This window comes from Myxocyprinus asiaticus, chromosome 48 (assembly GCF_019703515.2).
Source record: "Myxocyprinus asiaticus isolate MX2 ecotype Aquarium Trade chromosome 48, UBuf_Myxa_2, whole genome shotgun sequence".
Classification (NCBI taxonomy): domain Eukaryota; kingdom Metazoa; phylum Chordata; class Actinopteri; order Cypriniformes; family Catostomidae; genus Myxocyprinus; species Myxocyprinus asiaticus.
In genome coordinates, this window is record NC_059391.1 from 20,746,166 (window position 1) to 20,758,627 (window position 12,462).

The window sequence follows — 12,462 nt, forward strand, 5'->3', positions numbered from 1 at the left end:
ATTAGGCAGGTGGTTTTAATGTTATGGCTGTTCATTGTATGTAGATAAGTGAATTTAACTTTTAAATGTATTATTTATACATCATGGTTGTATTTGTTGTACTGAATTTAATTTATGCTGATTTTAAATTTTATTTTATTGTTTTTTTTTAAGGATAAAAAATATAAATAATTTAATTATCTAATTAGTATTATTTAATTATTAATTTATTATTTAATTTATTTGTCAATTATTTTCCCTACTGTCCTAAAATAGGCTTCATTTTCTTTTATGCAGAATATTTCTTATTTTTTCTTTTGAAAATGTCTACAACTTGCGCTTGTTGTAAAGGTCAACAGCGGCTGTCGAATGGACTTTCCTCATTGTAAGTGAAGTGTTGGAGTGAGCTACGTAACCACAGGTTTCAATTATAAAACGAGTGTTGCAAATGACTCTTCAGGTCATTTAAAGCAATCAGCAATTTCCTGTCCAGTTTAGAACATGAAACTAAAAAAAAAAATTTTTACCAGCTGGAGCTGAAAAATGGCATGCTAACTATTATTATGGTAAGCTTGTCTTACAGGGTCACTTGAAAGTGGCCATTTGGCCAACATACAGAATTAAATTTGTGACATCTGCTAACAGTGAGAATAATTCAGATTCTACGGAGATAGAACATGTCTTTAGTAGGGATGCACCGATCCGTTACCTGGATCGGTATCTGCTCTGATACTGACATTTTTAAACGGATCGTGTATCGGTCCGACGAGACCGATCCAAATCCAATACTGTGTGTTAGTCATGTTCGTTACTGTCAAGCTCAAAAAATGACATAAAAGAACCATTAAAATGCAATTAAAGTAGTTCATATGTCTCGTGCATTTTATTCAAAGCCACTTGAAGACGTGCAATAGCACTGTGAATCATAAAAGGCTGTATTTTATAAGTAAATATATAAAATGCACACGCAGCTCCAGCGCTTTATTGAATGGTGCTGCTCTGTTTGCACACACACTCGTGGCTATTTTTAGCCTTCACGCGGTGCGCAACACTTTAGCGCTACTCATGAACAACATCTCAGATGTAGATGCTTAATAGTTCAGTTCACTTATAATATGAATTTAGAATGGCACTGGAGGTGCTTTTCTTTTTTTTACCAGAATTTGAATAAGAAGCTAATTAAACTACTGTGAACTTTCCTACAAACAGACACGTACAGGACTTTCTGGAGAGTTCAGAATGTCAAAGTAAAGCGTGAGGGTTTAAAAGTTAAAGGTGTCACGGAGAGACTCACGGAGGCAGAGATATGAACTCAGTAGCAGGGTTTATTGAACAGATTATTGAAACAGTGATGTAAATATCATGTAAATCCAGATGAGCAGAGTGGTAAACAGCAGGTGAGTAATATCCAGACAGGGTATAGACACGATGAACTGATAACTCACAATAGTCTTATGATACTTGCAGGCAATAATGAAGACACAGGTATGTTTGTCATAGTAGAGAGGTGTGGAGTCTCAGAGATACTATCGATGAGAACAGACAAAGAGTGTGTGTGAAAGCGGGGTATATATGCAGTCCTTGATTAGCCACTAATGATATGCAGGTGCGTGTAATCAGAACCAGGGATGTGATTTTTCCGTATAAATACGGATTTCCGTATTTTCTGACCTCGGTGGGATGACCCGTGTAAATTGCGTAAATCCGATTGCGTGCGTCGTCGTCATCCAACCCGCCAGCTGGATCCGTGGTGCTTTCAACGTTCTGCGTCGTGCTTGTTGAGAATGCGCAGAATGACTGCTTCATTCGGGACATAATTCAGGTAAGTCATCTTTATCTTAATGAATCCAAAGAGTCCGTGAAAAATAGACACCAAACATAGTAGATGGATTGTTACTCATAAAAACATGTAGTGTCATTTTTATTAACAGTAATTTTCACTTCGGTGTGAAACTGCAAAGGACATGACAGTATAAGTTACAAAATGCTGTAAAACCTTAACATTTTGGAATTCTTGCTTGTCTATGTGATATCCATTAAAGCAACATTATAGACTATGAATAGACTGAAATCACGAAATTCCACGATTTAATGGCTTACAACAGTACAAATGCTTGACTTACTCCTCGTTTCTAAGTCACGCTGGAACAAAGGGTCTACTTAAATGTACTAAAACTGCAAAATGCTGCATTTTTAAATACTATTATTACATGCGGATTAATGCCGACAGCACTGCACGAGTTAGAGGCGCCATCTAGCGGCTGTGTTTGGAGCTCTCCTGAGCCCACAGTGTTACGTTTTTACGCGTGCAAATTATTGCTGAAATTAAGTGAAGTGAAAGTAGTGAAGGAATGCCATTTGCTAATCATATTTAACATCAGCATAAGACAGCTTTGCACAAGGTATCAACCTATTTGATTAAACATTGTTAGTTGACTATTAAACTGCTGAAAAAAAAATGTAACTGATAAAACTAAAACTGCCAATCAGAACTGATTAATTACAGTGGTTCGTGTTTTGTGTGGCCAAATGTGAAATATTTATTTCAGGAAAATAGTTGCTTATAGGATTTAGCCTCCTTCCTGATGTTGACTTATGACTTATAATTGATTTAACATTTTATTATTAACATTAGAGACTATTTGTTGTGTTGTATTTGTCATTTTACTGTCAGATAAATGAATCAACCTAAATCGTTTTAAATGGAATTGGTTGCAGGAGAGTGTCCAGGTTGAAGGGTGCACACTTTCACTGAATTGTTTCAGTAAAATCAGTGAACCAGGCAAGGCAATTTGCAACATATGTAACCAACCTATTAATTATGGAGCAAATGGTAAGACTGCATTACGGAAACATATGGAGCATCCAAAACATAAAAAAATGGAGAATCCAATAGCAAAACATGCGCATTGAGATAGCACCCACAGATAATGCTATTGTTGCGGCTCCTCACAGCGAACGTCCAAGGTCAATTCCTCCTGGGGTTGGGGTTGCGGCCTGTCTTCTTTTTTGTCCTTGGCTGATCACATGCCTGAGAACTCAGGGGAGAGTGAGTGCTGTGAAGGCAGTGAGGAAGAAAGAGAGAGAGAGACCGGTGGATCCATGACAAAAGGTGCACGATTTAGATATAATAATAATAATAATAATAATAATATTATTATTATTATTATTATTATCATTTGTTTACAAATTATAATAATATTTAAGTTGAATGGGTTCCAAAAAAGAACTTTGTGAATGAAAAGTGGACTGATGTCTTACAACAAAATTGAACAAAAAAGAGATCTGAATCCTTTAAAGTCCAGATACAAGTTGAGAAAATATTGCAAAAAAAAAAAAAAAATCGGCTTCTTTTCTACTGATGACTTATACTGGAATTTTGCTGCTACATTATCCAGTATACTAGTTATCAATAAAGTTTTTCTTAATAAGCTATACATTTATATTGAAATAATGTGTAGTTAGAGGTTTGTGTTTCTACACACATTAAAGAGTACACCTAATTAGTGCCACACAATAATGTAAAGATATTCTAAACTGATCATGCAAAAAAACAACACTGGTATCGGATTGGTGTCGGCCGATACTGAGATTTCCGATTTTGGAATCGGATCGGAAGAGAAAAAGTGGTATCGGTGCATCCCTAGTCTTTAGATGAACTGTTCCATTACCAATACAGATGAAGCATTTCTTACAGGTGTTATAAGCTGGATATTATTTGCAGCATGCATGATGTGACCATAAGATCACGTATAATTTTACATATTCTTCGGCTACTTGATATAAAACAAGAGTATTTGATGCACATCATAGAAACACAGTCCTTAGGGCAGAAGACACAATGCAACCATCCCCAGCTGTGCATGTCTCTCACAGTACCGTAGGGGAATCTTGCTTCCACTGTATGTCTGTGTTGATTGTCAGTGTCCATGTGCTATTTCACATGTGCTGATACTGTCAGGTTGTCTTGGGATTCATCACTTCTTTGAATCTGTTTCCTGTCCAGTCATTGTCTTTATTGTCCTTTTGGCTTACTGATGACAGTATTTTCTATCCCTATTATTTTGTATGTAGGACAGATCTATATTTTCTACTAGAATGTGTTTTTTTTCTGTGTGTGTCCCTCTGAGAGTATTTGTGTGTATATGTGTGACATGGAGTTGCTGATTGTTATCTCAGGCTGTTCAGAAATTTACTCTGACCTTCATTGTAGCCCCAATGCAGAACAATGGATCTTACAGTGCATCCGGAAAGTATTCACAGCGCTTCACTTTTTCCACATTTTGTTATGTTACAGCCTTATTCCAAAATGGATTAAATTCATTACTTTCCTCAAAATTCTACAAACAATACCCCATAATGACAACGTGAAAGAAGTTTGTTTGAAATTTTTGCAAATTTATTAAAAATAAAAAACGAAATTTATTAAATTTATTTAAAAACAAATCACATGTACGCAAGTATTCACAGCCTTTGCTCAATACTTTGTTGAAGCACCTTTGGCACCAATTACAGCCTCAAGTCTTTTTGAGTATGATGCTACAAGCTTGGCACACATATTTTTGGGCAGTTTCTCCCATTCTTCTTTGCAGGACCTCTCAAGCTCCATTAGGTTGGATGGGGCGCATCGGTGCACAGCCATTTTCAGATCTCTCCAGAGATGTTCAATCAGGTTCAAGTCTGGGCTCTGGTTGGGCCACTCAAGGACATTCACAGAGTTGTCCCGTAGCCACTCCTTTGTTATCTTGGCTGTGTGCTTAGGGTCGTTGTCCTGTTGGAAGATGAACCTTCGCCCCAGTCTGAGGTCCAGAGTGCTCTGGAGCAGGTTTTCATCAAGGATGTCTCTGTACATTGCTGCATTCATCTTTCCCTTGATCCTGACTAGTCTCCCAGTTCCTACCACTGAAAAACATCCCTACAGCATGATGCTGCCACCACCATGCTTCACTGTAGGGATGGTATTGGCCAGGTGATGAGCGGTGCCTGGTTTCCTCCAGACATGATGCTTGCCATTCAGGCCAAAGAGTTCAATCTTTGTTTCATCAGACCAGAGAATTTTGTTCCTCATGGTCTGAGAGACCTTCAGGTGCCTTTTGGCAAACTCCAGACGGGCTGTCATGTGCCTTTTACTCAGGAGTGGCTTCCGTCTGGCCACTCTACCATACATTCCTGATTGGTGGAGTGCTGCAGAGATCGTTGTTCTTCTGGAAGGTTCTCTTCTCTCCACAGAGAAACGCTGGAGCTCTGTCAGAGTGACCATCGGGTTCTTGGTCACCTCCCTGACTAAGGCCCTTCTCCCCCGAACACTCAGTTTGGCCAGGCGGCCAGCTCTAGGAAGAGTCCTGGTGGTTCCAAACTTCTTCCATTTATGGATGATGGAGGCCACTGTGTTCATTAGGACCTTCAATGCTGCAGAAATTTTTCTGTACCCTTCCCCAGATCTGTGCTTCGATACAATCCTGTCTCGGAGGTCTACAGAAATTCCTTGGACTTCATGGCTTGGTTTGAGCTCTGACATACACTGTTAACAGTGGGACCTTATATAGACAGGTGTGTGCCTTTCCAAATCATGTCCAATCAACTGAATTTACCACAGGTGGACTCCAATCAAGTTGTCCAATCATCTCAAGGATGATCAGTGGAAACAGGATGCACCTGAGCTCAATTTTGAGTGTCATAGCAAAGGCTGTGAATACTTATGTACATGTGTTTTTTTTTTTTTTTTTTTTTCCATTTGTTTGTTTTTTTTAATACATTTGCAAAGATTTCAAACAAACTTCTTTCACGTTGTTATTATGGGGTATTGTTTGTAGAATTTTGAGGAAAGTAATGAATTTAATCCATTTTGGAATAAGGCTGTAACATAACAAAATGTGGAAAAAGTGAAGCGCTGTGAATACTTTCCGGATGCACTGTACATCTACAGGAGCCCATCTCCATTAAAGGGTTAAACAGTTTAGCAAAGGCAGTTGAGCCTCTTCTATGAGGGGAAAGAGAGGAAGAGAAGTGGATAAATGGAGGGTTACCAGGATATCTGAGTTCAGTAACTGCCCTTGGGTAACTTTTTGGCCCAAAGCTTGATGACAGGACGAGGTGAAGAGATGAAAGTCTAAAAGACTAGCGGCCATTTGTATCCTATCTATCTAACGATCGTTCTTTTGTTTGTTTGTTTGTTTGTTTGTTTGTTTGTTCTTTCTATCTATCTATTGATCGATCGTTCGATCTATCATTCTATATGTATATTGATCATTCTATTGATTATTCTATCTTAATGTTCCATTCATACACCCAGTAGAATATTCTGTTTATTTCTTCTTCTTTAGCTCAAAAGCCAATCATTTAAGACGCAAACCTTAGAGACTACACGATTAAGATTGTGTTCCCTTTATGGCTTGAGAACCACAATGCTGTTTTCATGCATAATCATTAACCTTATTGACTTAAGGACTATAAAGAGAGCCTCTGAACACATTTGTTCTACTTTCTCAAGCTAAAACACTAACTACTAAACTGGGTCAGGAAGGGACACTTGCATGCCCCTTTTGTTCTGAAATGTCTGCTCCCCGAGTGACCTGTCTGGGTCTAGTTCAGTGTACAGCCAGTGGAAATGTCAACGTGGTCTCATAAGCCACTTTTCCACCATCAGTTCGAACAGTTCTCATCGCAAAACCGTACCGTTCCATGCCGATCCGGGCCAGTTGGCACAGTTACAGTTTCTTTTTCCACTGTGGTGCTGTGATATCAGGAGTATGTACTTCACTGATCCGTCTGTTGGAGATGGTGTGAGATTTAAACATTGGAGCGAGTGCAGCGTGCTTTGGAGGATGATCGCCTATTCCAGATTTTATGACTGCTTTTTCCTGGTTTTACTCTCCTAACGAACATCAAAGACACAGACCATGTTGGAAAAAGGCGAGAGGTTTGCTGAGGGCTTGTGTTTGCCACCGGACACAAACATGCAGAAAGGTAAAAGTTCCCAGACTAACAGACTAAAAAGGATATTTATTGACAAAATATCATATAAGTATTATATTAAAATAGTTTATGAGAATACATTGATGTATTCTGAGTTTAAATGAGCTAGTAATCAACTTCCCTGACAAAAAAGGCATGTAGAAAAATAAATATAGGTTACAATACTAGTAAAACTGTCCTAATAAAATCACGAAGATACAGAAAACGAGTCGCCACGTACTAAAGTCATTGAACCAGCATGGTTGAGTACAGTTAGCTAACCGTGTAGAGAATTCTGGGCCGAGAACGGTTTATAATCGTGCCGTGCCGAACCAGACTCAAGTGGAAATGCTACTGTAACCATTCCGTATGGGGCTCAGAACCATTCGGCCCGATGGTGGAAAAGTGAAAACTTGAGAGAAATGAACACTAGAGGCACTTCAACAACTGTGTTTTTATTTACTTTTACTCAAAACATGACTTAAATGGCTGATTATGACTTTATAAATACATATTTTCCTTTAATACTCACAACCTGCTATTTGATGATATCGACACACTTTTACTAAAACAAATTTTTTGAAAAACAATACATTTTAACTCTTTTATTACAGACTCATCTACATATATTTGTGCTCAAAAGTTTGCATACCCTGGCAGAAATTGTGAAATTTTGGCATTGATTTTGAAAATAGGACTGATCATGCAAAAAAAAAAAAAAAAACGGTCTTTTATTTAAGGATAGTGATCATCTGAAGCCATTTATTATCACATAGTAGTTTGGCTCATAGTTCAAAGTAAAGTAAAATAGGCTTTAAATCATAATGGTAACAGAAATCACCCAGATGGCCCTGATCAAAAGTTTACATACCCTTGAATGTTTGGCCTTGTTATAGACACACAAGGTGACGCACACAGGTTTAAATGGCAATTTAAGGTTAATTTCCCACACCTGTGGCTTTTTAAATTGCAATTAGTGTCTGTGTATAAATAGTCAATGAGTTTGTTAGCTCTCACATGGATGCACTGAGCAGGCTAGATACTGAGCCATGGGGAGCAGAAAAGAACTGTCAAAAGACCTGCGTAACAAGGTAATGGAACTTTATAAAGATGGAAAAGGATATAAAAAGATATCCAAAGCCTTGAAAATGCCAGTCAGTACTGTTCAATCACTTATTAAGAAGTGGAAAATCTGGGTATCTCTTGATACCAAGCCAAGGTCAGGTAGACCAAGAAAGATTTCAGCCACAACTGCCAGAAGAATTGTTTGGGATACAAAGAAAAACCCACAAGTAACCTCCTAAGAGAAATACAGGCTGCTCTGGAAAAAGATGGTGTGGTTGTTTCAAGGAGCATGATCAGTCATATTTTCAAAATCAATGCCAAAATTTCACAATTTCTGCCAGGCTATGCAAACTTTTGAGCACAACTGTATATACACTTATTCCAACACAGATAGCTTGCGCGGTAGCTCACCTGATAGGGCATTGGACTTAGAGTCGGAGGACCGTGGTCCAAGTCCAGCCATGAACTCAAGCTGACATGTGACGTAACAGAGTCATAGAAGCATCACGAAATGAGGTGGTTGCTTCTGCATTTTAAAACACTAATTATTAGATTTAGGCATTGATAAGGTAAGGATGTCTTTTTTTAACTTCTCATATATATTTAAAAACACTAATGGTTAAGTTTAGATGTTGATTTGGTAAGGATGTCTTTTTTAAACATCTCATTTATATTTTAAAACACTATTGGTTAGGTTCAGGCATAAGATTTAGGTTAGGGAGGGTTTTTTTTTTTTTTAAAACATTATCTAAGATTCACCTTAAAACCCTTTTTGGCGCCCCCAGCTGAAATGTCATGTTCGCGTAAATTTCATGAGACCAGGTTGGGAAATATAGGATCTGTTTTTCAGCCCTCTCTGATTGTACCAGTCTATTAGCACTGCTATAGACATTTCTCTCTGTCTAATGGTGTCCTGGTGTCTCTGTTTGTCTCTACTAGAGAGGCACATATGTTCTATCCCTTTTGACTGGACCAAAGAGACAAAAAGGTGGATAACAATGAGAAAGGGTACCAAAGCAACTGGATATGAGTTCACTCCATTCATCCATGGGCCTGATGAGGGTCATCCAACTGTGAACTCGATCTGGATCCATGCTGTGTGACTAAAGCATCTCATCTTCAGAGATCATGCGGCCCAATATTTAATTAAAAGAGGGGATGAGGCTAATTGGGTCTGGATTTGCCCTCGGGGGGTGAGGGAAAGAGAGGGAGAAATAGGGCGATAGAGAATCGGCAAGCTGCAAGCACTTGCTAATCTACTCATTCTCGCCCATTCAAGCCGTGACATCAGGAATTCATAAACACATCCTGCTGTGTGTGTTATAGCACATATCAGAATGGTTGGGCTAGCTTGCAAAACTGGTGGCCGATGGGTGATGTAACGGAGATATAAGTAATACAGTTTAAGGATAGGAAATAAAATTTATGTAAATAAACACTTACACAATATTTACTTTATTGTACTAGATAGATACTATAGATTTACCATTCACAAATAATCCTTAAAAGCAGATTTAGGAATTTAGGAACTGACACTAGATGTGATGACCATTTCTGTTAATCGGTCTGTCAGGCAGCGGTTATTGGCTGATGCCGATAATCTCCAAATGGCCAAATAGTGGCTAATTAATTGACTTGGCCTTGCCAGTATATCACTAGTCCATTGCCGTTGTCATTAAAATGTAGCTTGTAACATTGTTTCATCACAGTAACTCGTGGCAATTAAGGGAATTTTAAAATGGAATAGAAAACACGAAATTTCTTGGGCTTTGTCAACACAGAGATAGGGCGCCAAGTTCCTGAATGTAAACAAAAAAAGGAAAAATTCTTGTCTTATAAATTTGCTGCATTTGCAAAACAGAGATGAGAAGTGAGATGATATGTTGCCCATTGTGTTTGTTGTTTGTGTACAAGGCTTCCATTAAAATGTCTGTGTATGTGCAGACAGAACAAACAACTCTCTCTCTTTTTCTGTCTCTCCTCCCCCTTTTCCCTCTTTCGCTGATCGCCTGAGTCTCAAACCACAGACATCCTACCGTCTTCTCCCCCTATCTTACACAAACACACACACACACATACTCACAGACACATAGGTGCTCTCACAATCCAGTCACTCTGTCATGTTTAGGTAAGTCCTTTTTGCCTGAGGTGAGGAGGAGTAAATTTACTTAGCAGATGGATGAAGGGTGGGTTTGGTGTCTGTGTGTTATCTCTGGCATGGAACAGAGAACTTTAAAACGTGTTTTTGTGTGTGCACACAAATTGTGAACTGTCTTGGCTCCTTAGGACACACTGGAAACTGCACTTACTTTGCAAAAAAGGAAATATACAGTACAGGGAGAGGAAGAGGGTAAAAAGAAGGGTAAATGTCAAGGTTAGAGGTGATGATTTGGCACTGATAGTCATGTCTGGACATCACCTTGCAGGAATAAAGACATTGTTTCTTTTGACCACCCATATTAACCTTTTCATGAGTAGGGTCTAAATTCCCCTGCAGTGTCCCCTGGAGTGAGTTATTTTTGCATGTGACACTCTACAGCCAGAGGGGGGCAGAGTGTAGATGAGTGTTTTTTTATTTTAATTTTGGGTTTCTTGTCATAAAAAAATAAATAAATAAAACAAAATACTGTATATAATATAGTAAATATGTGAACAAATGGGTTATGTTTGCTGAACTGTTTGTTTTATTTATTTTGTTTTTCTAGCTGTAAAAAAACAAATGAACAAATAATATCAGCAGTCCGGTTTGCCTATATGCACTGTTTGACTTCTCAGACATTTTGTGTGTGTGTGTGTGTGTGTGTGTGTGTGTGTGTGTGTGTGTGTGTGTGTGTGTGTGTGTGTGTGTGTGTGTGTGTGTGTGTGTGTGTGTGTGACAAGCGCTAATGTAAACAGACTTGGCTGCGTGCATCGGATAATCACGCTCGATTTGTATGTTTTCACTTTGAGTATATGAGTTTTAAACTGTTGTCATGGTGCTTTTGTGATAGTTTGACTGTCTGTTTCAGAAAACAAATGTATTATATGCCTGAAAATATCTGTTTAAGTTGCTGTTTGTGTGAATGAAAACCACATTTGCACCTAATAAGTAGACGTGGCTGCATGCATGGGAAGATCGCATTTAGATATGGTGGCTGTGCATATACAAGCTGTGAACTATTATCGTGGTACTTTGGTGACAATTAGGCTGTTTGTTACATAAAATAAACATATAATGTGCTTGAAAAGACTCTTTGAGTAGCTGTTTATTTGACAAATGACAACCGCTACTAATGTAAACAAATGGCAGCACACAGCATACAGTATGTGTGACAAAATTGTCTGATCCTATCCTGATGAATGAAGTTAAGGAAAGACAATTAGTCCACATTATATTCTGCAGAATTATTTGTTCCACTTGGAAATCTTTCACATTACAAAAGCTTAATCTGTTGTTTTTAAGTGTGTTGTCCATATTACTTTTAGAAACACAATTCAGCCATGTGTCTGGCAAATTCAGGCCTGTTCGCTTTTCACAGTGACTTGCTCTCCCATGCAGGGCCTGTTGTGGTAAATGAGGAAGGCATGATTTGGAAGTAGAAAAGCAGAGGATTGTCTGTGGGGAGATTGTTTATTGAGTGAAGGAGCTTTCAACACCCCCACTTGAAGCCTTGGATCAAGCTTGTGTCAAAAATTTGGAGTGAAACTGTTGTGAGAATGTGTATTTGAGTGGGTGAGAGTGTTGTAAACTTCAGTGATATTTTGGTGGTCTGCCCTGCCAGATGAGCCCAAGTGCTCCCTTCCCCCATCTCAGATATGTTCAAAATGAAAAGACACAGCTTTGTGCTGATCAGTTAAGTGAAAGGAAAAGGAGTCAAGATGACTGCAGGAAATACAGGAACAAATGTTTTATTTCTTTAAAATAAAGGGCTTTCTTACACGCTTTCTCTCTTTGTCTTCTCTGTCTTTTCGCAATATTTTCCCAGTGTGCCCATGAAGCTGCCATTTTTTTTTTTTTTTATTGATTTTCCTCTATAAGAAATAATAAAAACCTTGGCCAGGGTCCCACATGTGCCATTGGTTGGCTCAAAAACAAAAAATAATTGTGTGTTCGTTTCTCTGCGGGTGTGTGGATGTAAGAAAGCTTGTGAGAATCTGTGAAGAATTTCACATTCATCACCACAATCATTCAACTCATTTGGTCTCTTGTATGTGGCCATTTATGTTGCCACTGGTTTTCTCTGGTATCTTAACATTTCTTGTCCTGTTCTAGGTGAATCTGGACTGGGCAAATCCACACTTATCAATTCCCTATTTCTGACTGACCTGTACTCCAAAGACTATCCCGGCCCATCTCAGAGGATTAAGAAGACTGTTCAGGTATGTTACCTTTTCCTGACCTTTAACTCCTGAAACTGATCTCTTGGCCTTAACTTTATCTACAACTGTCTCTCTATTAGTCTCGTTCCCTCTTTCCTCCTTGAC

General features: G+C 38.5%; 1 protein-coding gene across 6 annotated transcripts in view; it reads left to right on the forward strand.

Moving 5' to 3' along the window:
• Positions 1–12,462, forward strand: part of LOC127437206 (septin-7-like) — a 71,752-nt gene that overhangs the window by 14,518 nt on the left and 44,772 nt on the right. For all 6 annotated transcript variants that reach the window (XR_007896548.1, XM_051691986.1, XM_051691990.1 and 3 more), the window contains exon 3: positions 12,251–12,357. Coding sequence is in view for 5 of the 6 variants with exons in the window: in XM_051691986.1 (XP_051547946.1) it covers positions 12,251–12,357 (107 nt within the window). In the remaining variant the exon portion in view is untranslated. The remainder of the gene's footprint in view (positions 1–12,250; positions 12,358–12,462) is intronic.